Source organism: Cyprinodon variegatus, unplaced genomic scaffold (genome assembly GCF_000732505.1).
Source record: "Cyprinodon variegatus isolate N-32 unplaced genomic scaffold, C_variegatus-1.0 Scaffold22, whole genome shotgun sequence".
NCBI lineage: Eukaryota > Metazoa > Chordata > Actinopteri > Cyprinodontiformes > Cyprinodontidae > Cyprinodon > Cyprinodon variegatus.
In genome coordinates, this window is record NW_015150475.1 from 2078228 (window position 1) to 2103725 (window position 25498).

General features: G+C 37.7%; 1 protein-coding gene across 5 annotated transcripts in view; it reads left to right on the top strand.

The window, feature by feature from the left end:
* The window catches only part of celf6 (CUGBP, Elav-like family member 6), a 191243-nt gene that overhangs the window by 120495 nt on the left and 45250 nt on the right, over positions 1-25498 (top strand). For 4 of the 5 annotated variants that reach the window (XM_015391661.1, XM_015391684.1, XM_015391669.1 and 1 more), the window contains exons 3-5: positions 1199-1247; positions 16265-16393; positions 21437-21516. In XM_015391661.1, coding sequence (XP_015247147.1) covers positions 1199-1247; positions 16265-16393; positions 21437-21516 — 258 coding nt within the window. The remainder of the gene's footprint in view (positions 1-1198; positions 1248-16264; positions 16394-21436; positions 21517-25498) is intronic. The other variant, XM_015391677.1, reaches the window with a different exon arrangement.

A 25498-nucleotide genomic window follows, 5' to 3' on the forward strand; every position in this document is an offset into this window, starting at 1 on the left:
ACAACCTGGTTTATAAATAGGGACTTTCCCTTTCTTTAAAATGCTTATGAAGTTCTAAATTAAATTATTTTTAACAGTCCTAACCACATAGGAGTCCTTTAGTATTAACACAATACATAGATGATAAATGAATTTTTTTAATTAGTGGGCCCACCAAAAAATAAAACGAATGAAAACCGGCAATATGATCAATAAACCCGGTTGCAGGCTTGATACTGATGCTACACTGATCCTCAATCCACAACAACAAATTTATATAAAGTCCTGATGACTCATCTCCCCAGATAACAGTGAGTTAATCCACGCCATTCTTAGTAAAGGAATAGTAAGGAAACGGCTGCCAAATTCAAACAGCTGGTTCAGTGCAGGTGCAGCTAGTCTGTCCCTTTCCACCATCTCTGGTGAAGACCTCCAGCATCCAGCTCAATCCAATCTCAATCCTGGTGTTCTCTGGCAAATGCCAGGCGCCCTGAACGGTGTTGGGCTGTGAGCACACGCCCCGACTGTGGACGTCAGATCCTGATACCATCCACATTGAGTTGGTTTCAGTTTGTGCAGACACAATCTGCATCTTGTGACCTGTTTGAGGTCATTTTGCAGGTCTGTGGCAGTGCTCCTCCAGTTCCTGCTTGCAAAAAGTCGGAGGTAGTGGTCCTGCTGCTGTGTTGTTGCACTTCTATGGCCTCCTCAATGGCTCCTGGTGTCCATGTCTCTGCACACTATGCTGACAGATACAGAAAATATTTTTGTCACAGCTTATGCATTGATCTGCCATCTTGGAGGAGCTGCACTACTGTACCTGAGCCATTTGTGTGTTTTGTAGAATCTGTCTCATGCTACCACCAACATTCAAAAGTGAAAAGAAAAATAGACTGGAAAGCACAGGTACTGAGAAGTGGTCTGTGGTGCCCACCTGTAGAACCATTCCTTTAATGAGTGTCCCTTGTTAATTGCCAATAATTTCCACCTTGTTTTTTTTATTATATTTGCGCAACAGCGTGCAAAATATATTGTCCAAAATATTATTTGCTAAGTGGACTGTTTGATTTCACAGAACTTTGATTTGATTTAAGTTATATACACCATATATATATTCTTTATTTACTTTATATAACTATATATGCAATTTCTATATTGTAAAGTTACCTTCTGTTTGGCTAAACTGGAACTTCCTTTCTCTTCTTTTTTGCTTCTTCAGATGAACCGACCTATTCAGGTGAAGCCAGCCGACAGCGAAGGACGGGGAGGTAATTAACCTTCGTCTAGTCTCTGGTGAACAACACCTAAAAAAACACTCACAGACAAACACACAAATACTCTGGAACAGGGCTCAAGCAATCCTTAATATTCCGCTCTTACCTGTGACACACACTGAGAGTTAGTAGAGTTACCTATAATATAGGTCACTTGCTTCTATTGACTTCCCATCTGCACCAGTAGAGAAGCTGCCTGCAGTTCACAACTTGACAGAAAGGCACACAAAATGATGGTGAAAATAAATAAAAGATGGCAAGAACAAAATAAATAATTCCATGTAGGCCATGAATCTGCAAACCAACTACTTTGAACGAATCTCCCAAAACCTATGGATGGGGCAGCATCCATAAAAATTGAAGCATGGCTGCAGACAGAATAACGTCATCTTAGAAAAAGATTTGCCATTCCAGTCAAGAAGCGGTCTAATAATATTAATTAAATAATTGAACATCAAGCTGCAATGACTGGAAGACCCAACATGCAAGCCGCAATGGTTAAACTTGATCATCCATTGAGCCATCATGTAATAAGGGGTTCAAAGTGAAGCACCTTTCGTGATGCGACTGCATAGATGGGTGATGGGGCCATAATGCACCCGCCCATTAGGCAGAGGACACCATTAAGGGCCCGCCACGATGGGTAGAGCGCGTCCTGAAAACTGAAACCTTTCACTATGAGGCGGCCGAATGAGTATTATGCTCATTTGCATGTGTTAAAAGTCAAACAACAGTAAACATGATTAAGTCATCTAAAAATGCATAGGCTACTCCACGAGGTTTGAAAATGACCCATGATTTAGTTTTAAGATGATAAATGTTGAGTTTCCTCTAGGGAATTAATTCATTCTATCTTGATTACACTGATGGAAAGGATAAGCCGACATAGCTTGCCAAGCTTAACTTTTATAATTTAGAGTGCCGAGACATCCGCTTAGATGTTTACTACATATATGCGAGAAAGTGGTGTGAAGACTTGGACTGTACTATCAGATAATGCAGGAAAAGTGATTAACCAGTGTTTGCTTGATTGACTGAGCGAGGACAGTTTTCCTGCTGTTAGATCAAAGCATTAACGTTTTAATATTTATTTGAAATATTAGGCTCAAGTGACCTAATTAGATATCAATGACAACCGGAAATAACTTACTTTTGCTTTATAACTACAATAATTTTGGTTTCTAAATTTAAATTTCTTACCTTAAAATTGGAATGGGTGTGACAAAGCATGAATTTTAATTGAAATCAAAACAGACTGAAAGAAACGTAGGATCAATACAAAATCGACGTTGATTCATCCAACAAAAGCAGAGCACAATCTGCTGATTAAGCCACCATGACATAGCTTTCAACATTGGAGTCTTGAAACAAATACTGTACGTCTCACCTGATGAGAATCAGTGTAAGCCAGTTGAATGGGAGCGAGCTAAGGTGACTGCTGATGGCTGGAACATGGAGACTTGTGTGGGGACTGGGGCGAGGAGAGCGTGGCGGCGCCGCGAATCTCTGGAGCACTGCATGGACCAACATGTCTCAGAGGATGGAATCCGCGCTGGAGTTGTGGATTTGAAGTCCTTTTAAGATGAACTCTGAATGCGTATTGGACTTTGTTGAGGTGCCGTTCAAATCTAATTTGTTTGCGTCAGAGGCAAATGAGCCTCTGATGATGAGGGCAAGTTTTTTAGTTTCTTCAGTTGAACTTCCGCCTAGGCTTCATTAAATAAAATTCCAGGACATTTACAATGCAGTACCTAAAGTCATACCCAAATCCAGAAAGGGATAAATACTTAAGATTATTTCACACTGAAAAGCATTAACACCTGTAGGTACTAGAGTCTTGTTTTGATAGAATTTCAATTTCCACTCATTTCACTTTTTTGCAACCTTTATCGTGCTTCATTCATATCTAGCAAACTCCATCTATCATCACATTGACTCATACCAGTTATACTATTAATTGTGAACTAAAGCAAAAATGCAAAATGCAGCATGATCTTATAACCATGTATGTACCTGTCTAGCCCTCAGAGTGAGGACCATTTTTCCAATTTCACCATCAAAATGAGGACCAGTTGTTGCAAAGTAAGGACATTTTGCCGGTCCTCCCAAGCTATATTGATAATGGATAGGTTTAGGGCTAAGGTCTCAATTGAGTTAGGGTTAAGGTGAGGTAGGTATTGGTAATGGTTAGATTTAGGGTTAGTTTTAGGGTTGGGCTAGCCTGACGTAGTCCGACTCAATTCTAGTCAGAATATGAGTCTGATACTGCTCCATAGAGCTGTGATTATGGGGCGTGTTTCGAACGAACCAGGAAAAAGAATGCCTCTGCACTCAATTGGATAGACCTACAACCAATAAGAGCAACGGAGTGCGTGACGTATGTTAACCGAGGCATAGTTGTTGTCCACAAAAATCAAAGCGTGCAGTTGCACGCCTATAATAAGAAGATGAGACTTGATCGCGTTTCTCTGTTCCTCTTTTAAAATTAATTTGCTGTCGATATCTTCTAGAACAGACCTAATCTACTCACCTAAACTCTCCAGCGGCAGCCATTATTGTTGTCACCCAAGCGCGCATTGGTCACGTGGTTGATTACGTTACTGTTGGTCATCTGTCCATCATCGTATAAAGCCCGCCCTGACAATTTGATTGGATCGCCTGACAGTGGGCGATAATACTCGCGCTACTATGGAGCAGAGCCAGACCGAACTTCCCGACCTCAAACTTTGTGGGCGGGACTAAGTTCGGAATGGCACCCAGGCTAGGGTTGGGCATAGAAAGGGTTGAAATTACTGAAAATCAATGGAAGACAAAGGGAGTCAACACATGGTCCTCACTAGGTATAGCACAATGTGTGTGTATGTGTGTGTCATAAGGATGTCTGGGTTGTGGTTTTTCACATATTTCTATGTTTGCAACAAAGATTCATTAATTGGCATTTGTGTTTGTACTGTAAATAGGTCATTGTAAGACATGGATTTACTTCGATCTACACCAGAGGATGGAATTCTCATCGCAAATAGGATTTGCAGTGTATAGCTTTACTCTAAAAGGTTGTTTTTTCCATAAGAAAAAAAATCCTCATAGCAGTATGATGCTGCCACTGTAATGTTTCACCATAGGGATGAAATCAATAGATTTATATCAGTGTACAATTTTAAGTTTAGACTCATCTCAACAGAGCACTAATCTTCTTTAAACTATTTGTGTCCCCCACATGACTTGCACCAAACATGTTTTCATATAACTATCTCTCAGCAATTTCTTTAACCTCTTCATACCCGATTTGGGGTGTGCATATCATCTGAAAGCAGAGATGATCTCGCTTCAGCCAAGGGTCTCTGCAGATTCTCAGAAAGTTATCCCTTTTGATATTTGAATAGTATTGTCATTACTACTTGGTAGGACTTTCAGCTAAACTGACAGCCATGTCCTTGTAGATTTGTAGTTTTTCAAACCTACCAAGTAGTCTAAATCTGGATCTTGATATTTTTCAAAACGACTCTGCTTTAAATTCCTCCACAGCTTTATGCCTAGTCTATTTTGTGTGTTTCTTGTTCTTCATGAGGGATTTATACAGATTGGTTTATTTGTACAGAGATTAAATTTGAAACAGCTTTAATACTGTAACTATGACAATACCATAGACAGATGGTTGCAATTGACCTTATATAGGCGTGTCGGAGTAACTGTGCTGAATAAATATTTGAAAAACACAATTCTTACTGTTACAGTATCATGAAAGAAAAAAAATTCAACTGATTTTTTGTGTGCAATTTATATCATATGGCTAGCTAATTAAAATAACAAAGGAGTTATTTTTCTTTTACTAAATTTGTAGACTCCATTATGTTTGCGATGAGAATTGCTATACAGTGTAGGAGAAGTCTGTGTAGAAAAAAAACAACAAAATCACACGATTACTTGAAGGTTTCAGGTAATCACATGATAACATGAATTTGTGAGATTTGGATGGTTTGAAGTATTTCAAATTCATTAAATTCATTTAAAAGCACTATGGTAGGCCTCTACGGTATTTAACATAAGCTTGTTGCTAAATTAGTTAAGGATGTACTAAATCTGTTACATGGCATCTTTTATAGTATGACTAACACTTTAATTGACTTAGTCAATCTGATGCCATTTGTTACCAACATCACTGAAGTTAGTGTACTGGTAAAGGTTTACAGTTGAACTAGATCCTGTTAAACTATTGTCTGTAAACCCTGTGCTTGAGACTTTTAAAACAATGATTTAAACAGCCTGTATCATATCAGTCTTAGCAACTATGTTGATTTATGTGCTCCAATGTGAATTAGAGGGTCCATTTCTAATGCTACACACAGACATCACAATGTAGATCTTATTTTTTCATGGCGACACTTTAATTAACGTCATCTAAAAACAGGCAAAGTCTGATCGACAAGGCCAAGAAGAGAGCCAATCAGCATTCTCACAAAGATAAATTGGATCTCTGGGCTTAAGAGGGGAGGATGGATTGGATTCCACTATCAATTACCGCTGTTTTTTTTTTTTTTTTTTTTTTTTTTTTTTTTTTTTTTTGAGAGAGAGAAAGAGAAGGAGATGAACAGGCAGTATGAATGAAATACAGAGGGTACGGTACTTTCATTGGTGAAGCTCCTGCTAGTCTGTCAGATGAACTTTCTATATAGGGGACATGGTAGGACAGCACAGAATGAAATAGGACCGAGCAGACAGGCCCCAGCAGAGATATTGAGCATTAATGGCAACAGGAAGTCAGCAGACAAGGCAGAAGAGGTAAACCACAGTCACAGCTGACAATGAAATGAGATTTACTATGAAGGCTTAGGGTTAAAAGAAAATAGACAGCCCAGCGAGGTTTGACTAAGGGAGAAAAAGTAGATCAGGATTAATCTTTAGAAAGCTGGCGACCAGTCAGGTACACCAATCCCAGTGGAGCCACAAGGCTGTCAAACCTAAGGCTGAACCAGGACATTTGCACCTCTAGAAGGGAGTCACATTTATCACTACAAAGACATCAGCAATTATCTGTCATGGAAAGCTGTGCGCGGTCTCGATTACGTGCCTGTGCAGGTATTAAGGCCCATTACTCCATTTTGACGCTCTGCTAGCCCCTCTTTTGTTCACTCTGCCCCTGCGAGACACAGTTTCTCTGGGGATATGGGAGTGTCAGGATAAGAAGTAAAACCGGTGCTCATAAAATGGTGGGAAAGATGAAGGGGGGAGCTGGGAGCTCACAATCTTGCTTCCCGGCTGCCATTGTGGATCAGAGGGCTGATTCTCTGGCTGTCTATTTCAATGACTCACGTCTTGCTTCATTTTCCCCCTCGGATTTACAAGAAAAAATAGAACATGGAAGAAAAGCGTTGCAACCCTTTAAAACTATTTTTTTCCCTTGAGTCAATTGACCTCTTACCCATAAATACAATTTCTAACAGTTTTTCTATGATGTTTTTATTTAGAATTTCACCTTAGTAATTTTTAGGGCAATATTAAAAAAACAGTCCTTTGATTGGTGCTCTAAGGGCATAGCAGAACCTGCCACTTAAACCTTTTTATTACTGTAGAGAGCATAAATGATCAAAAGATTGCATTTCTTGATCTTTCATTTGCTTTGCCTAATTTACTTTCATCGTGTATCTCATGCTTTATTGCTCATGCACTGCACACAGAGAAGCTATACCAAGTGATACAGAAAGGAGAGGATTCAGTCAAGGACCCCAGAGCAATGCAAAAGAGTGAACAATGAAAGACAGAAAGAGCGACAGGGCAAAAGATGACAGGATGAGAAAGTTAACGGAGGGTGATGGAGGCAGCTGAGTGAATCTCAGCAGTAAATCATCTCAGAGCCGCCCTATCCATATCTGTACCACACCAGGAATCTTCTTCCCTATGACCTTGTCTGCTGCTGTGTCTGAAAAGAAAAGATGGGGCCAGATTATCTATGATTGGAGATGGCCATTATCTAAACACAATCTCTGAGCCAGGTCCCAGTCCTCAAACCACTGCTATACAACTGGGGACCACATTGATGAGAAAGATGATGGTTCAGCCAGCAACACTCCCCTCTTATTAACTTTGATAAGATGTTTTGAACACTGCCCTGAATTCCTAACCTTTTCTGCAAGCTGAATTCTTGGGGTATTTCTGCGTTCACAAACACATAAGAATCTGACTTGTATCACCGTAACTCATACCCAAATACTCAAATACTGAAAACAGATCTACTGATCACGTTGCAGTATAAACTTTTGAGACGGGGCATGAAGCTTGAAGAAAGAACTATATGTCCTGCCTTTATGCAAGAGCTACCTAGCCTACAATCAAATAATTTAAATGTTGCTATACTAGGGGATGTAGGAGTAGCGGCTACTTTCGTGTCTGTTTTTTAAAAATCTGCTGTTTCATCTATGAAAGAGGAAGAGCAAGAGCTTAAGTTGCTCTGGCTACTTATGGTGTCTGCTGCCTTTTCCATTCATACCACCAACTGCAAAAACAAAAGTTTGTTAGGCTGTACTAGGTATAGTACATATTTAATCGGAGCAGTTCCAGATAAAAGTTGTGTAAAACTAACCTGAGGAATACATATTATTAATCTGGCTTGCCAGGTTACATAAATTGTTTGTCTATATAGTTTTCTTACTTTAGTTTTATAAAAAAAAAAAAAAAAAAAAACTTCCATTTCATTGTGTACTCATGCCAGAGGTATTGCAGGGTTTACAATGATACTTATCATCTCAACTTGAACCTTTTTTTTAATAGCTTATTCTTGCCCTTGCCTGACTTGATACAGGTTGTCTTTTTGAGAGGATCATGAGAGGATCACCAGCTGCTCTTTAGAAAGTTCACCTCACTTGGGCAGTGAAGAGATTGATTGGTCCTTAAGATGTTACACACTGTGCTGCTATACCATACATCGGCAGACTGGTAGAAGTGACGACTTCTGGCTGCATCACTTTGCAAGCAACAAGAGGGGTCCAACTGGGGGCATTTCACACTGCAAAAGGAGCACACACCACTTTACATGCAAATGAGACAAAAAGATCCCTCTGTGCCTCTGGACACATCTGTGTAAAACTCTGAAAATTATGAAGACCCTTAGAGTTTTTGTGCGTACTAGAAGTTATGCCAAGTTTAAAAAAGAGACATTAGGACACATGGAATACAACAATTATAAAGGTTTTAAGTTTTTCTCACTAAAACATTTATTCATTCCCCCTGGGTTTACTTTTGGTTCTATGTTAAATGTTAACAATAGGAAAGAAGATAAAATTGAGGCTTAGCTATTGAAACTGTGCTAATTACAACTTCAACTCGCAAAGATATGCAACAGGTCTCTGACAGAAAACAAATCACTCTCGCTGCCTGTGAACATTGCTACAAACTGCACTAAAAACTGCTCCACTGTGTAGCCCTAATCAAGACGATGAGAATTAAAAAGCCGTTTTGGAGCCAAGCCAAAAGAGGTGGCTCTCTGAAAAGAGGGAATCTTTCAATTACCATTCCCTACACTGTTAAGGTTGCCTGTGCTATAAATGTTTTTCAAAATATGGCCCTGTGTGTTGCTTTTGGCCTTGGCAGCTTCCATGACCACTTTAGATTTCACTTTTTTTGGAGATATTTGCAAATTTGTCCAATAGTTTCTCAAGTTATTAAAATTCTTCAATAATAATGATAATTTAACTTTACTGATCTCATATTGGTGAAGTTTACCTCTGCATTTAACTCATCAAATTAGTGGACCTCAGAGTTTCAGTTAAGCTAGAAAATAAAACGAAACTGATTAGTTGTTGCAACCTACCTATGTGTTTACCTCTTAAGACCCGGGAATTTTTTGTACTCGTATGCTCTTGGCTCCTTGGCTGTGCTGTTCCACTCCTTGCCTGCTTTTGATGCCTCATTAGTACCTTGATTTTGAAACTTTACTTCTATATGGGATATGCCCATTTTTTATGTTGTGAATGACAGTGCTGCGCCGATGCCATTTTTTAGCCCCAATACTGATACCCGATACCTGGTTGTGCAGTATTGGCCAATACCGATACCATACCGATACCATCTGTTTGAAATCGATGTGTGTGTTTATATACGAAGAACTGCATACTACTTGGATGTAAAAAAAATTGCCATCATGGCTTTTTCAAGCTGCTGCCTACCTTTGTGAAGCAGAAAAAATGACTAATAGAATTTGAATCCAGTAGAACTTTTTTAATTGCCTACCTGGAATGGGTGACAATAATTGAATAAACATTTGGCTCTCAAAATGGTATCGGTGCCCTACTGCTTGGTACTCGTCGATACCGATACCATCATTTTAGTGCTTAATCGGGGCCCCACCAGATGCTGGTATCGGTATCCGTGCAACACTAGTGATTGATGGCTAGTGGCAATTAGAATAGGAGCCATCTTTGCAGTTTTATGATTAAACAGCATTGTGAAAAAGGCCAATAAACCCGATCGTATTACAGTTAAACAAATTAACCATTTCTTAGAATCTGAAAACACCAAATCTCTAAATAACTTCAGAAAAAAACCTATTTAATTTATAAATAAGGAATAAGTATATCCTACGTCAAAGGATGTGCAACCTGTAGCTCTGAAGCTGCAGGTTGCACAAATAAGACTGATTTTTCTCTCATCGGAATGAAGTGCTACTTATTTTGTGTCTGCATGGGGGTGTTTGTGTATTTGTGTGAATTTGACTTGTGGCAGGCCTCCCAGTCAGCAGCGTACCGGCACTGTACTTTTCTAATGAGTCTATCAGAAGCACAATATCTTTGTTGTGCTGCCTGGAACATTACTCCACATTTGAAATGTACCCAGTGGTCTAGTGTGCATTTTTATCATTGGATGCAGCTGCCCATGCTTTGTGAGCACTCACTTACCAAACATACCGACTATACTGCCTGCGGCCAATTACTGATAGAACCATGTGGAAAAAAAAGGAAGTAATTATTTACTGTGACACTGGAGCAGGAGAATTACTCTTTAAAGAGAATATTCCCATTTTTGGCAAACAGCAGCAGAAACTTTGGAAACTATACTTCACTGCAAGCAATCCTTTGCCTGGAGAGAGAGCGAGACAGATAAAATGGTAAAGTTTAACAATAAAGATTAAAAAGGAAGTTAAAAAGACAGCAAAGAGCAACAAAAGGAAGCAAACTAAAAGAAAATCTATATGCATATACTGTAGCCTACAACACAAGTAGCACTTTATTCCATTGAGAGAAGCATCAATCTTGACAGCATATGGCATCTGTGCAAAATCCATTAATTTTTAATATACCGGGCGCTGAAATGAAAAGTCTTCCTGAGACAAGCAATTGTCAGATGTCAGTAGTGTTTTGATAACTTTTTTGATCTCCCTTTTTTATTTGCATTCATAAAATGGGGCTGTCCACATGACACCTCAGTTTGGACATGGCTGAGGACTGACATGGAACCATTTTCCACACAACTGCTTTCACCTTCAGTCTGGAGAATATAAAGTGGGGGAGGTGGGTTGGTGCAGAAAGAGATGTATGGATGACAGTGGCTGTGAATTTGTATTGGCTTGTGGCTAAAATAAAAATCCACTGTTTCCTTACTAACATTTTCTGGGCATTGTGGCACACTTTTTCATTTTTAAGAATAATATAAAGTACTTTTGACATTAAAGTTGATGTATTTTTATTATATCATGGTCATAAAAAAGTATTTTGAGAGAATAAATCAATGTAACCACTGTTTTTTTTAAAGAGTGTATCCAGGATAAAACCACATGTTTAGACATTGTTTTAAAAAAGCATTATTATAAGAAGACCGGATTACACAGGTCTCTTCAACGCTGAGGACAGAAGTGTTGTAAAGACTCAATTGTTCTCCAGCTCTGTGTTCAAGCTCTGTTTGAAGGATAAAATGAGCCCTCCTCAAAGTGAGATAAGCACAAAGAGGTCAAAGAGCCAACTCAATGATATTGTCTTGCTTCTCTGTCCTCAGTGAGCTCCATAGGAAGGTCCTCACCCCTCTTAATGCAAATACATAAAGCTACTTGAGAAAAAAGAACGCTTTTTTCCACACTTAGATTGATAACTCATCGGCCCTGTTTGAAGTCATGGAGGCTTCTTTTTTTCTCTGGTAGGGGTATTACAGAATATTTATTCATATTCGTAAAATTGCAATTTAGAGCTTATGAGTGGCCATTGGAGACAAGTGGGAACCTGGAAAATACTATTTGAGCTTCTTAGGAGGCAGGTGCAAAGTGGACTAATTAATAGCAATCTATATACTAGCCAGGGCACACAGAGGGCCAACTGAGACTCTCTCAGGTCCGGCAATGAAAAGATAGCAGCTCCAAATTCATTTTCTCATTGTAGCTCTCCCAAAGGAAAGCGGCAAAGTACACTCACACTTCCTTTAATGCATTCACTGGGGTGTGATTTATTTCTGCGTTTGCCAGCGCATTTGGAAAGTTCATTACCTTGCTCATGGCTTGTTAATTAGCCTTGTAAAGCCAGCATTAGATCCTCTCAGGCCAGGACTCAGATGAGACTTTTGTCCCAAAACATTAACATTGCCCATTAATGTTGTAAGGTGTACATCTTGGTGGATACATGAAAAATGGAAAGCAGAATCCTACCAAAGTCAAATGGGTTCAGAGATATTTTTTTTCTTTCCCATCTGTTTACTTTTTATCGGAAATCTTTATCACTTATTTATTAAAGCATGGCAAGATATGCAATCTGGACATGTGCTTCTTGTTTTTGCTTAATCCAAAGTGTTAGGGTGTAGAGAACAGTTCTGTAAAGACTAAGGCTCCAAAAGGTGAGCACCAGTACAATCCTCCACTTGTGGGTTGGTGACAATGTTCTGTGGAGACTAAACTCCAAGACAGTGTATTGATGCTGCTGCAACAACCAATGCAAAAGTTGTTTTGTCCTGCAAAGTGTTGAGCAGGAATTTTTATTGGAACTTATTAAAGCAGAAGATGAGACAATTTCACAACATCAAAAACAGGAAGCCATGGTGCTTTATTTTTAGACCAGCTGCCTCTAATGGGGCCTGGCAGGTACAGGAGGTGTCACATCTGTTGAGGCCCAGGTGATACTCCAGCCCTCTGCTCCTCCCTACTCCTTGCCCGCTCCCCACCAGTCAAATGACTTGCGATGAAGATCAACAGTGTCATTGCTAATAAACTCTTCTTCCTCTTCCTGCCACTTTCGTTCAGTCCTGTTGATAGGTTCTTGCTAGTAGCCATTTCGTTTCACAACACAGTGAAATGAGGAATGCATAATGTTAAAGATGTAAAGAAGATGAATGCACTGTCTAATGCCAAGGCATTCAGAGGAATAATTGGAAGATTGAGGCTACCTGACTGGTTTAGAATGTTGTGTTCTATACACAGGTGTAAGTATACATGTCTACTGAAGGCCAATGCATTTCCATCTGTGCTTTCTGTAGAAATTTGTCAAAATACCAGTAATGAAGTTAAAAATCACTCTGTTATTTAAGTTATTATTTAAAGCTGCTTTATGGATTGTATTCTTAAACAGCAGCATTTTTTTTTCTATTTTTAGAGATATGACAGTTTATTGACCATTTTACCAAAACTTGAAAGCCTAGCAATGTAATTTTATATTCTTCATACTTTAAGTTATTAAGAGCATGGTGTTTGTGCTAACGCATGAACCATCAACTTTTTAAACAGATACATATAAAATTATTGCAAGTCCAAACTGATACATTTTAACTGAGATGGAGAGATATGTGGCATTTTAACGGCTGCACCTTGGTTTCCTTTTTTTTTTGTTTGCTGTTTTTTCTTTCATTTGCAGTTGCTGCTAAGTGAACACATCTATCTGACGTCTAATCTAGATCTTTTCTATGGAAAAAAAATTGTGTATATTTTTGTTCTTGTATAGGATCTCAGTTATCTCAAGGTCTCAATTAGCCCATGGAACCAACATAGTTGTTTCCTTTAACATGTTTTTAATTTAGGTTAGCTTTAAAATTCAAATCATTTGTATAATCCTGCAGTTTTTCTTTACTTTGTTGTGTTTTGTTAACCTTAGTAAGAAACAAGTCTCTATGGAAACTCTCAAGTCCAAGTACTGGGTGCATAATTGAAAAACAAATAAAGCAAACATAAAATCTCAATTTTGCTGATACTGAAAAAAATTGTTGATTTCTTAAATCAACATTAAAGGTACATTTTTTTCCCCACATCCCATTTAAAGCTGCAGTCTGTAACATTGAGAAGAGAGCAGACTTCGACTGAAAATTTGAAGAAAAACAGGTTTCACGTCACTCCCCCACCCTCTCTGCTTCACTCATGCCCCACCTCCAAGCTCCACCTCTCTCAGAGCACCTGCGTGGCTACCGCATGCGACCAGAAGCGTCCAAGCAGCGTACGCGGCATGGAGTGTGAACCGGTAAGAGCGATAACACTCACCTCCAAGCAGCTAGATATAAGATGCTGTTATACCGAAGTTTGCCGTGTAAACAGTTGTTGGCAGGGGCAGTAAGGGCAGTTTCTCTTTCGCTGGTGGCTTTCGCTCCGCCATGACTTCCACGCGCGTCCTCCTGACTGCGGCAGCCGGGCGCTGCGGCAGGTTAAGCGGTGAGGGGGGGGGGAGCTGTGATTGACACTCCATCAGACGCTCCTCTGGCTGTGATTGGTTGTTTTGACTCGTCCCGAATTATTCTTTCCAGATTGAAATACAGGCAGTATGCGGGACCAATTGAAGCAGTTTTTTTCACAGGTTACATATCACATGTACTGCTGTCTGGGCATAGGGACAGTTTTAGCCAATATGACAAAAAAGTCATTTTTAAAAACTTACAGACTTCAGCTTTAAAGGACCTCAGAACAAGTTCCAGAGTTTTGGCAGACATTTGCCAAATGTTGGAACTACGGTGTTTTGCAAACACATAAAATAAGAGGAAAGCAACACCATCTACCAGTGCAACTACACATGTCTTTTGTTATGAGGTTGAATATGTTCTTATTCGGAAAGGTTAGAAATATTGAGGTTATATTGAAAGAAAAATCTTGCATTTTTAGCACCAAAAAAAGTGCTAGTAACAGACCACTTTCCATTCTCTGTTCTCTCATCAATGAGTCAATGGCTGCAGAGACTCAACAAAGTAAACAGGTGAATAAGAGCACACACATCGCACCAATTCACACGCCCAGATAATAAGACACGAATCACTCTCATGAACTGACTATTGAAGCCTTTAAAGGACAAAGAAGAAAACTAATTTTGCTGGGCAAATATAAGAGCACATACAGGAAAGAAAAAATATATTTCACATTCATTATTTTGCAATCCACCTTTAAATAGTATACGTAACCTTTTTATTTAATTTCAAAACTTATTATCTTTAGTGTGGCCATGATAAACAGTGCACCTTTATCTGCTGTATTCCTTTTTTAATCCCACCTTCTTTTAAACACATACTGTAGGCGTAACGCAATATCTATTTAAAATCAATTAAAATCTTACTGTAAATCTGAAAAAGGACTCTGACTGGCCCACACATTAATATGCTTTAATATGAACCATTTCTCTGTTCATTTGGCTGCCTGTTTCATTTCATTGACCTCCTGAAAGGTGAACCTATTGATTTTTGTTGGCACCCCTAAAAGTTTTCATCCAAGGTTGTCCAGTGTTTTTAGCTTAATTTGTCCTCCCATCAACTTTTACCTGCTTCTTTTTGCAATGCTAAGAGGCCAGAGGCAGGTTACACTACAGGGATGGTTGTTTTTGTTTAACAGTTGATGAGCATTATTAGTTTTCCTTCACACTTGTTCTAAACATATCTGGTGGCAAACCTAAAGCACGACAACATTGCCTATTAGCACAACCTTTCATCTTGCCCTACTAGCATTAAATGCCTGATTTGCAGAGAGCTGTTTAATGCTTTGTAGGACACTGAGATAAATACTTTGAAAATCAACATTTTATTATAATATTATTCTTTATTTATTATTGGGGGGACAGGACAAGATCTTATTACTTCTGTAACATTTAAGAAATATTCATGGCAAAAATCAAGGTTAATATAATGATAAGAAACAGTCAGTCGCTCTAAAATGTTTTGTTAAAGCATAACCTAAAATAAATTATTAACCTTTAAACATTACTTTTTAACTTTTCAAATAGCTTTTAACTTTTTTACTTATTAACTTTTTTTTTTTCCAACTCAATTTACTGTAGGTAACATATTACTGACAAAACACAGTAACTTGCTCTATAAGGGGTCACTACTTTGCTTACCTAATCTGTCAGTTTCGATTGATGGTTATGTCTTTGTAGATTTTAAGTTTTTCTTACCATTATCTAAGACACTAAAAGCTTTGGTGTTTGCTAAAATGTTTTCACCACAACCCCCAACCTTCCAGGGTGTTCCAGGTACCCTATGCTTCCTGGAGCCAGTTGTTTACTAATTAATTTGAACAGCAATCTAAGGCTTTCATAGAGCAACTGTATTCATAATGAAAATAATATACAGATTGGTATGGTCCACTTTACTTTTTATTATATCCCAAAAAATCTCTAAAGAATTTCTAATCATCTAAATGTTGTGTATTGTTTAACTCTTACACAAGGTTTTTCTGTTGTCTATTATAATGCTTACTATTTGGGTGATAAATCGTACATGTTTTGGGATGTTTCCTCACCAACAATCAAAGAGTTTGTCTACTTCTGCAAAATATTACATTCCTCCTATTTGGGAGAAATCTGCAGCACTCCTAACTTTATCAAACATTAGTAGGGTTGACTTGAATGGATTAATAGATGCAGGAATAAACCACCCTCATGCATAGGGTGGGCTGGGGGTAGGGGGGTGAAACACTCCACAACAGTGAGATCAACAAGAGTAACAGCAACAGCAGCAGCAACAAAACAACAGGATGCTAATAAAAAAACCTCTGCAGAATGGTGCCATCAGCTCTAGCATTTCTTTCTTCTCTTCTTTCCCTTTTCCCTCCTTCCCTTTCTCCTTCCTCTATCTCAATCCAGAAGACAGGAAGCTGTTTGTGGGAATGCTCGGCAAGCAACAGAGCGAGGACGATGTCCGGCGGCTGTTTGAGACCTTCGGCCAGATCGAGGAGTGCACCGTCCTTCGAGGGCCTGATGGGGCCAGTAAGGGTCAGAGACCTTACAGCTCCCGTTCTTTTCACTCCCCATGCCTGTGTTTCTTAATCTCTATCTATTTATCTTTATTTCTGCTTTTTGCATTTTCAGAACTATTGTCTTCCTGTACTGCATTTATCATCATTGTCTGTGATGTTGTCTGAATAACTCATCCTCCCTTTCAGCTACTGTTTTTTTGCACCGCCTTTTATGCGTCACACTTGCATTTCCCTCATATCTTGTTGTCATCATGCTCTGACACCTTCTTTCCCCCACTTTCTTTGCTTTACATTGTTTTCTATTTCATTTTCTCAATCCGTCCCTCACTCATTTATCTCTCTTTTGATATTTAATTTTTCATCTTTCCCGTTTGTTGTCTCCTGATGACAGGGGATCGTCTAATTCTGGGCTTAACCTTGCATCCCTACACCATGTCTCTTACTGCTATCGAAAAATTTGGATAGTTTTAATCATGTTTGTTTCCAACATCCTCATCATCCTTCCCCAGAGACCATTGCTGGACAATATTTTCCAACTGTAAATAAAGACGGCTGTCTCTGAGCTTTACCACTGTCACTCACTGCTTAGCTTGTGTGCTCTTGTCTGTGGCTTACATTGTATTTAGTTAGGGGAGTATAGTCAAATAAAAGGTAGATTGATGGGAATAATCTGAAAATTGAAAAGGATAATCGTTTCATGGCTCTCTGGTCCAGTCTCAGGGAGACCTAATCCATCCCCATCTAGTGTTATGTCGCTTCAGAGCACACAATAACTTCAGTAGCTATAGATTTAATTGCTCACAACTGATCAATAATTTTATGCTTTTTGGGATCAGATACTATAATATTATGATTATCATATTTGTGTTTCTTTTATCAATATTAACTCAAAAACTACTATTTTAAGAGTTCTTTGGTAATTATGTGTATTTATGTGAATATTGGTCTGACCTCAAAGTTAAAAGTCGAAGAAGACGTTCAGTTGCTGCTTCATTTCTCCTCTCGTCTCTCTAGAGCTGCAAACCTCTTCCACAAAAATCTGATGCAAAACCACACAAGCACACAAAAAATGTTTCCATCTGTTAGGTTAGCCCACTTGAACATCTTCCTTATGGGTACGCCTAAAGCTGCAATGAGTAACGTTCTGCGACATTTAATGGTCAGACTGCAGACTGCAATGAAATGAACCGCTCCCCCATCCGTTTCCACCTCCAAAAATACTGGCCTAGTGGTACAAAATTTCTTCCTCAAAGTCAGCATCAGCTATCTTGTCAAGTGATGATTAGATTTGTTTACATAGAAATTTCATTAATAGTATTTTATTAGTCTATGTAACATATAGATTTTATAAAGGCCTAACATGCTGCAGTCACATTCTAGCATAAGGGCAATCTTTACAGTTGGCAGTTGGTCAGATCTGCCCTGCTGTAATGCAAAGATGTCTCTTTATATGGAAGACCCACACCTATGTCATTATACAGAGCAATTTCTAAAGAAAGTCATACATTCAGATTGAGACTTGCATTTTGTAGATGATAATAAATGACATACTTATAATACATTACATTTCGATCAGTAAATGCCTGTAATTATTACACACTGAAACTTTAAGTTTAGACAAAAGTGAGCATGCGAATGACCACAGACTCTACAGTTGCCTTCACCTTCCAGGTTTCACTAGTTCTTCCCTGAGCCTTTGATATTTCTCCAATCTCTCAATTTTTTTTGCCTGATTCCATCATTTGGGATGACGACATCCATCACTACAGCTGTCCTCTGCTGTTTGTTAATAAGCAGATTATCCATTCCATTCGGTTGGCCACCAACATTGTATCTGGAAGCCCCACAGGATCTTTGCTAAATCATTCTCCACCACCCCCCTATATATATATATATATATATATATATATATATATATATATATATATATATATATATATATATATATATATATATATATATTTACACTGGCAATTTAGTCAATAACAACACCATGCTGACAGGACACAGATTAAACGTAGGGTTTTTCATGATAAGTTGATGAAGTTATAAGATGTACTTTCTTGCATTAAATATGTGGAAACTAATTTTCTGACTTTAGGTATGAAAAACAAAGGTGGAACAAAGAAACAAAGCACCACAGCCATACACAAGCCCACCCTTCAACAAGCTCTGGAACAAAAGCCCTGGGATAGTGAAATCACCCAGGTGAATGTGTATGTAAAGGCCCCAGATTATAAATGGAAAAAGGGGCTAATATTAATATTGGGTCCTAACAAAGACTGCCTGTGTGTACATTACCACTGAACCATGTTTTCACCCCAATCGTTTTTACTTGTTATCTTTCAGTGAAAATATACAAAAAAGGCTTTCTAAAACTAATAAAAACTTTCATACACAACAATGAATGATATGGATCTGAACCTCTACTAATTTTTTTTTTCGGGGCTGTAACTGAGATGAATTTAGGTATTTGCAGCTTTTGAACATGTGGGAAGGTTAGTGACAGGAGTTGATCATTTGGGATGTTGCCAATTCTAGAGAAAGCATGATTATACTGAACCACAGACCAGTATAGGTGCCCACATCTGTTCATTTCATTGCAAATCCAAGGTCTGTTGCTCTCTGTAGCCACTCCAGCTCACCAATTTATTTTTTTGCTCCATGACTTGTTTGTGTGTTTGCTGTATTTCTCCTTTTTTCACCCTCTTTTCTCCTTGCCTGTTTAGATGCCTTAAACTGATTGACAGCATGTAAACTTAAATTAAGCCCAGGCGACTATGTCAGAAAGGAACTAGTTTCCCACCTTGTTTGTGCTTTCACTCATTTTCACCTTCCTTCACCCGACACGTTTCAACTCTTCCTTTCTATTTCCTCATGTGCCATGTTTTTCCTGGTTTGCTTGTTATCACTTGATTAATCCTGCTTTTTTGAATGTTATCATTAAGAAATGAGGTAGGAAAAAAGACTCACTATTAACCATAAATGCCAGAACTGCTCCAACATTGCATGTATACTGTACGTATCCCTGTGCAAAAAGTCCAATGCAATCATTACTGGATGTTACGGCAAATTATTTTGCAGTCGCCTCACTCAGGATGAGGTTCCCATAATTTGAATGAGACAGACCCTGAAATTGACAGCGCTATCTGTACCATGACTGAAGCTTTGTCCCTGTTGATGTAAATTTATGCTACTCAGAGGCTTTTCAGTACCCCTCTTCAACCAGTAAAAAGGCCGAGAAGTTTAACATCCATCTCTGCTCCTCAAAGTACTTTCAAAGTGCAACACTTGCTGCCAGAGTTGAATAGAGCCCTGAATTGTCAGCAATAATAGAGAGATGGCTTTTAGGTCTATAATTAAGTTGTGTTATAAATGTCAGCCATCCAGAGGGATGGAATTCATGCATACATATTATTACCTCTGGAATTCAAAAGCCACCACAGAACCTATCGCTTGAAAGTAATACAAATTCCCTTTTTTTGTCTTTTTTTTCTTTCCAAACATACTCTGAAAAATACTAAACTTAAATGTGCACTATTATTTACAAAGGGATTGCACATTTAGTTCTTTTGAAATATTGTTCTCTTTGCCCACTAACATTATTTATTAAAGCAGAAAAGCAGAAAATGCATAACATAGTAGTGTTATTTTATGAAAAAATGGAGGACTATGAATATGTACAACATGATACTCACTTTATAGAGTTATCCAAGTCCTGAAGTTCTGTTTGGACTCAGTTGCTGTCAATATTGGAACTGCAGTACAATACATATTGGCCTTGTAAAGAAACCAACAGCCAAGTTACTTTTCCTTTAAAAGCATCAAATGTTCTTTTTTATTTTTTAGCTAAATCAAATCCCCATTTTATCTTTCCTGCAAAGGTTAAATGTGTTTGTTGGAGATGGTCTTCAAAGGGAGCGTTAAAGTCAAATGGAACACAGTAGCCTGATGCATTTCAGTTGGACAAATGAAGACCTTTCCTGCCTCTACCCGGAGGGGTGTTCAAGTGAAGTAAAAAGGGTGCTGGAGTGCTGTGACAGAATCAAAGGCTTCTTTGACTCCTCTGTTTGCCTCTGTAGATCTCTACAGCTTTAAGGGCATTTTATGACACAGAAAACACATGGCCTTTAACACTCACCAATTTTCCACATGCAATCATTCAAAATGTTTAGAAAAAAAATAAAATATCATCCAATAAATGAATGCCTCCAGTTACTCTTGGATTTTATCACAAAATGAATTAATTGTGGTATTCTGTAATGCAAAAGCTGATCCCTGACATGGTATCTCAGGTAAATTCTCCTGAATCCACCAAACAATAAGTTGAAGAAAATAAATTAAAGGTCTTTCAGTTACGCAGAATACATATTTGATCACTTATGATGACGGTTAACAAGCATGGAATCATGTCATTTTCTTTGCAATAACTAAGGAGGACTTTTCATTTTTTGAGTAGAATTACTGCCACCTTTTTATTAATATTCTAAGGAAGGATGCATCTCTACATTCTGACCAACTGCCTAATCATGGAATCACAGCATATATTCATTCAGTGTAACTGCAAACTATGATTGGTGTGAATTATTCAAATGTCATCAACTTCTGTGGAGATCGTTCAACGCCCGTTACCTTGTAGTCAACCACTTCTGTTCATCTGCTCCTCTAACTAAACAGCACATTTCAATCCTCCTAAAAACTGACCATTGTTTTTTCCTTTTGAATAAACATTCTAGTAAGAGTCAGTTTGCGTAGAGTTAGTCAGAAAACTCAAAACAATATCCCATTGTGCAAATATTGACCCAATAAAAAATGACAAACAAGCAAAGACAGTAATTGCTCTGGTTGTATTCTGTTAAGCTGGAGGGGTCAAATCAAATTGGACAGGAATCAAGATGTCCAAGACATCTAATGCTTTCTTTATAATCAAAATGATACAACAAAACATAAACAGTATATGTTAATAGATTTGATAGCATGGTAGGAGTCATAACAATTTGTTCTCTCTAAGATCAAAGCCATCTTGACAATGTGCCAACCTCTTTTTCTGTGCATACAGGCTGTGCCTTCGTCAAGTTCTCAAGCCACGCAGAAGCGCAAGCCGCCATCAACAGCTTGCATGGTGGACAAACTATGCCTGTAAGTATCATAATCTGTTCTAGCTCTGCATTATAGCCTTCCACTTTTTGCCCCAGTTAATGCAAAGTTACTTAGCTGTGTGTGCTATTTTTTCAGTGCAGTTTTGAGAATAACAACACCAAAAACTAAAGCCTACAGTGCTTGTCTTTTATTGGAAAACAGATTTCCAATAGGTAAATCTTTCTCTGTGATGTTTTACACACATGCTGCCAACGCAGGATTATTAATATTATTTTTTCAATATGCAAAATAGATTTTGTCCTTCTTTGCATTTGGAAAGTCAAATATTTTGGAGAACAGAAACATTAAGACATGCAAAAATATATCAAATACCCACTACATTTACATATATATGGTCATACTAGCTACTAAAACCCTTGTAAGCTAAGATTAATACATACTTTATTTTACCAATGTGTCATTCCTAGAGTCAATGTTTGTTATTGAACAGGAGGCTCTATATCTGTTGTGAATAACAGATATAGAGCTTTGTCCTTTTGGTGTATGGAGGACCAACTCTGCCATATTTAAAAATAAATACAGAAATAAATAAATAATGCATGATGAGGCATTTCTGCCTCATTATGCAAATGAGGAGTGCTGTGTCTTAGAGAGCAGAAGTTAACCCTCTAAGACGCACCCCTCCTCATTTGCATAATGAGCCAGAAATGCATACAGAAATGTAAAATCGAAAGGCAGAAATAAATAGCGTTGAAGAAATAAATAGGGTAAAAAAAATATAAAGGAAGAGTAAAACAGACATGCACATATATAAACACTTACAAAAATGAGTAATAAATAAATAAAGTTGAAGATTATAATGGACAATAAAGATATATACATTTATGTCTCACTGTATAATTTCATTTCTACCTACATTTGTTTGTTTATTTCATTTTTGCGGATAATTGATTGTATGATTATTTGTTTATTAAGCATTAATTTTTTTATGTGTTTATTTTTAAATATGGCAGAGTTGGTCCTCCATAAACTGTTGATGAAGCTATTTTACTGCAAAAAATCATCAAGATCAAATGCTAAAAAAGAGAGAATGTGTTTTGGTTGATACTGAGCATATCATTGATTCAATGTTGATTGTTTTCATATTAATAAGAACAATTATAATAATTGAACTTTATTAATCTCACACTGGAGAAATTCACCTCTGCATTTAACCCATCCCCTTGGGGAGCAGTGGGCTGCCACTGTGTGTCGCCTGGGTAGCAGTGTGGGGTTAAGGGGCCTGCTCAGAGACCTAGAGTGGCAGTCTGTGGGAGTAGGGCTTGAACTCAGAACCTCTGGGAGCCAAGCGCAATGCCCTAACCAGTAGATCTTCACTCCCCAGGTGTTAAATTTCAACACAATTCCTTTTGACTGGCTATTTCGCTATTCGCTGCATCGCAGTATTATATTTAATTTGTAGTACGAAAAAACAGTGGCAGGTGTAGTTTATTTGAGGCAAAGTGCTACATTTTTACTGGGTTCATTTTCTTCAGAACATTATTGATCATTTTCAGTATTTAGGGATTTTATTTGTGGAAGATTTCTGTAAGGGTAAATGAGCAATCTTTAGCTTTGATCAATCCTAATCATCTGCAGACAACTCACATTTCACAAGGTATATACTTTAATCAAAATTTTATCTAAATATAATTTTGATTTTTTTCATTGTATTTTTTTTTTGTAAAACTCAAATGACTGAATAAAGCACTTATAAAACAAACAACAACAACAAAAAAACAGTAAAAGATTTACTATAAGTGGTGTTATTTCAACCAGGTGAAATGCATGGAGAAAAAGCAGTAAAATAAAAGTCCTGAACAATGCTCTCCATCATGACAATACAAATTCTGTAGATTTATGTATATAAGTCTTGATTTAATCAGTAACAAATTTACCAGGATCCAAAAACTGCTTTTTGATAAAAATATGATTAATCACAATTAACTCAATTTCCCTTTTGGGATTTATAAAGTATTTTTAATTTAAATTAATTAATTACTAAGCCTCAGTTCATTATTTTTCAATCACATACCATCACTAATTTATGTTTACTGTTAAATTTTAAAATTTATATAGGCGAGGTAAATAAAAACTTGCTTTTAATCAAGTAAAAAAAGAAACTCTCTTTAACTGAAGTGAAAAACTGAAATATACTATAATAATAAGTACTTCCCTTTTAAACACTGTACTGTAACAGTAGTGAAAAGGTTTTGCAATACTATGAATAAGTAATGTTTGCTGTGCAAGTGCCCAAATTACTTTACTTTAATTTCCTTGTACTTAAATGGCATTAAGTTTTTTTTTTACATTTAGAGAGTTGTTTTGTTTTGTACATTTTGGACAGCTCACCTCTTACAAGCGGTTTATAATGGTGTACTATATTGGTTTTCCTTGTTTTTAATAATACCAGTCCCCCTGCTTCTGTCAGTCTGCTCCAGGACAGCTGTGGCTAAAATGTAGCTTACCTGCATGAATGAATAAGTAAATGTAAAGTCCTATGGAGTCCTTGGTGTTACGAAAAGCACTATACAAAGGCAGGATATTTTAGCTATGGGTTCTTTCCGCATTCAGAACAACCAACACAGCCTCTCTACTAATTATAAAAACATCTGACTAGTTTTTAGATGGGTTTCTATATTCTGAGAGTTATGAAACAAACAAAATTATGTAACAAATACATGATCAAAATCAGCTGAATGGTATTATAGGTCCATATTTGGACCTGAGGCTGCACAGTGGTACAGTAGGTAGCACAGTTGCCTTGTAGCAAGAAGGTTCCTGGTTGATTTCTGGCCTGAGGCCTTTTTGCATAGAATTTGTATGTTCTCCCTGAGCATTCTTGGGTTCTCTCTTGGTCCACCTACCTCATCCCACAGTTCAAATATGACTGTTAGGTTAATTGGCTTCTCTAAATTGTTCTTAGTGTGAGCGTGTGTGTGCATGGTAGTGTGTCTCTGTGTTGCCCTCCAACAGACTGGTGATCTGTCTAGGGTGTACCCCGCCTCTTGCCGATAGACTGCCGGAGATAGGCCCTGGCCCCACTGCAACCCTGACAAGTACTAAGCTGGAGATGATGGATGGATATTTGGACCTTCACAAAAGTGAAAGCCTTGTTCTACTTCATGATAGAAATGTCTTGTTAACTTCTCATCAAAGCTAAATTACTACCAGAGACAGTATGGCCCCTGTCATGGGGCCCCTTTTTGTTAAACAATATTAAACATTAAAACTTAAAAGTACTGAAGCTTCATTATGGAGACTACAGGGAGGGTTAACAAGTGAGTCAATAATATTAAAAAGCACCCCAGAGTTTGAATAGATTTCTAAAATGGGGTCAGATTAATATGCCTCTTCCTCAACATCTTCTTGATATCATAGTGTTAAGTGTCTGACAGTAATGAGGAATATTTGCACTATATCACCACTCCAATCACTTGGATACTCTACATTCAATCATCAATGGTATAAATACTAGGTGTCAGCTAGACATAATATATTCATCTGTAAATCTAATAAAAAAAATGTAAAAAGTATGGGAGGGTTATTCCACTGCCTTATGCTCTTAATGTTATTAATAAAAATGGTGCAAGTTACCTTCAGAAATCATCTAGTTAGGAAACAGAGTACAATCGTGTGCCATTGGATTATAGTGCTGATGTAGGAAGATACAGTTTGGTACAACTGCTAAAATATGGTAAACAATTTTCAGTAGACTCATATGCTCAAATCAGGTGTGGGTTTCTAGTAACAGAAGAATCTTTAGTTCTTCTCACACCCCACAATTGTGATGGAATAAATGGGATACTGTTGTTGAAAGAATGCCATCAGATGTTCTAGTTGCAGATCTGCAAAAGCAATGTGATGCAGCAAATATATTAAAGGCAGTGGTCTGATCAGAAGAGATCACTTTTACAGCTTTTGAACTGGAAATTGGTTTGAAAATTTTTTTTTTGAGGTGGCTCAAAAAAAAAAAAAAAAA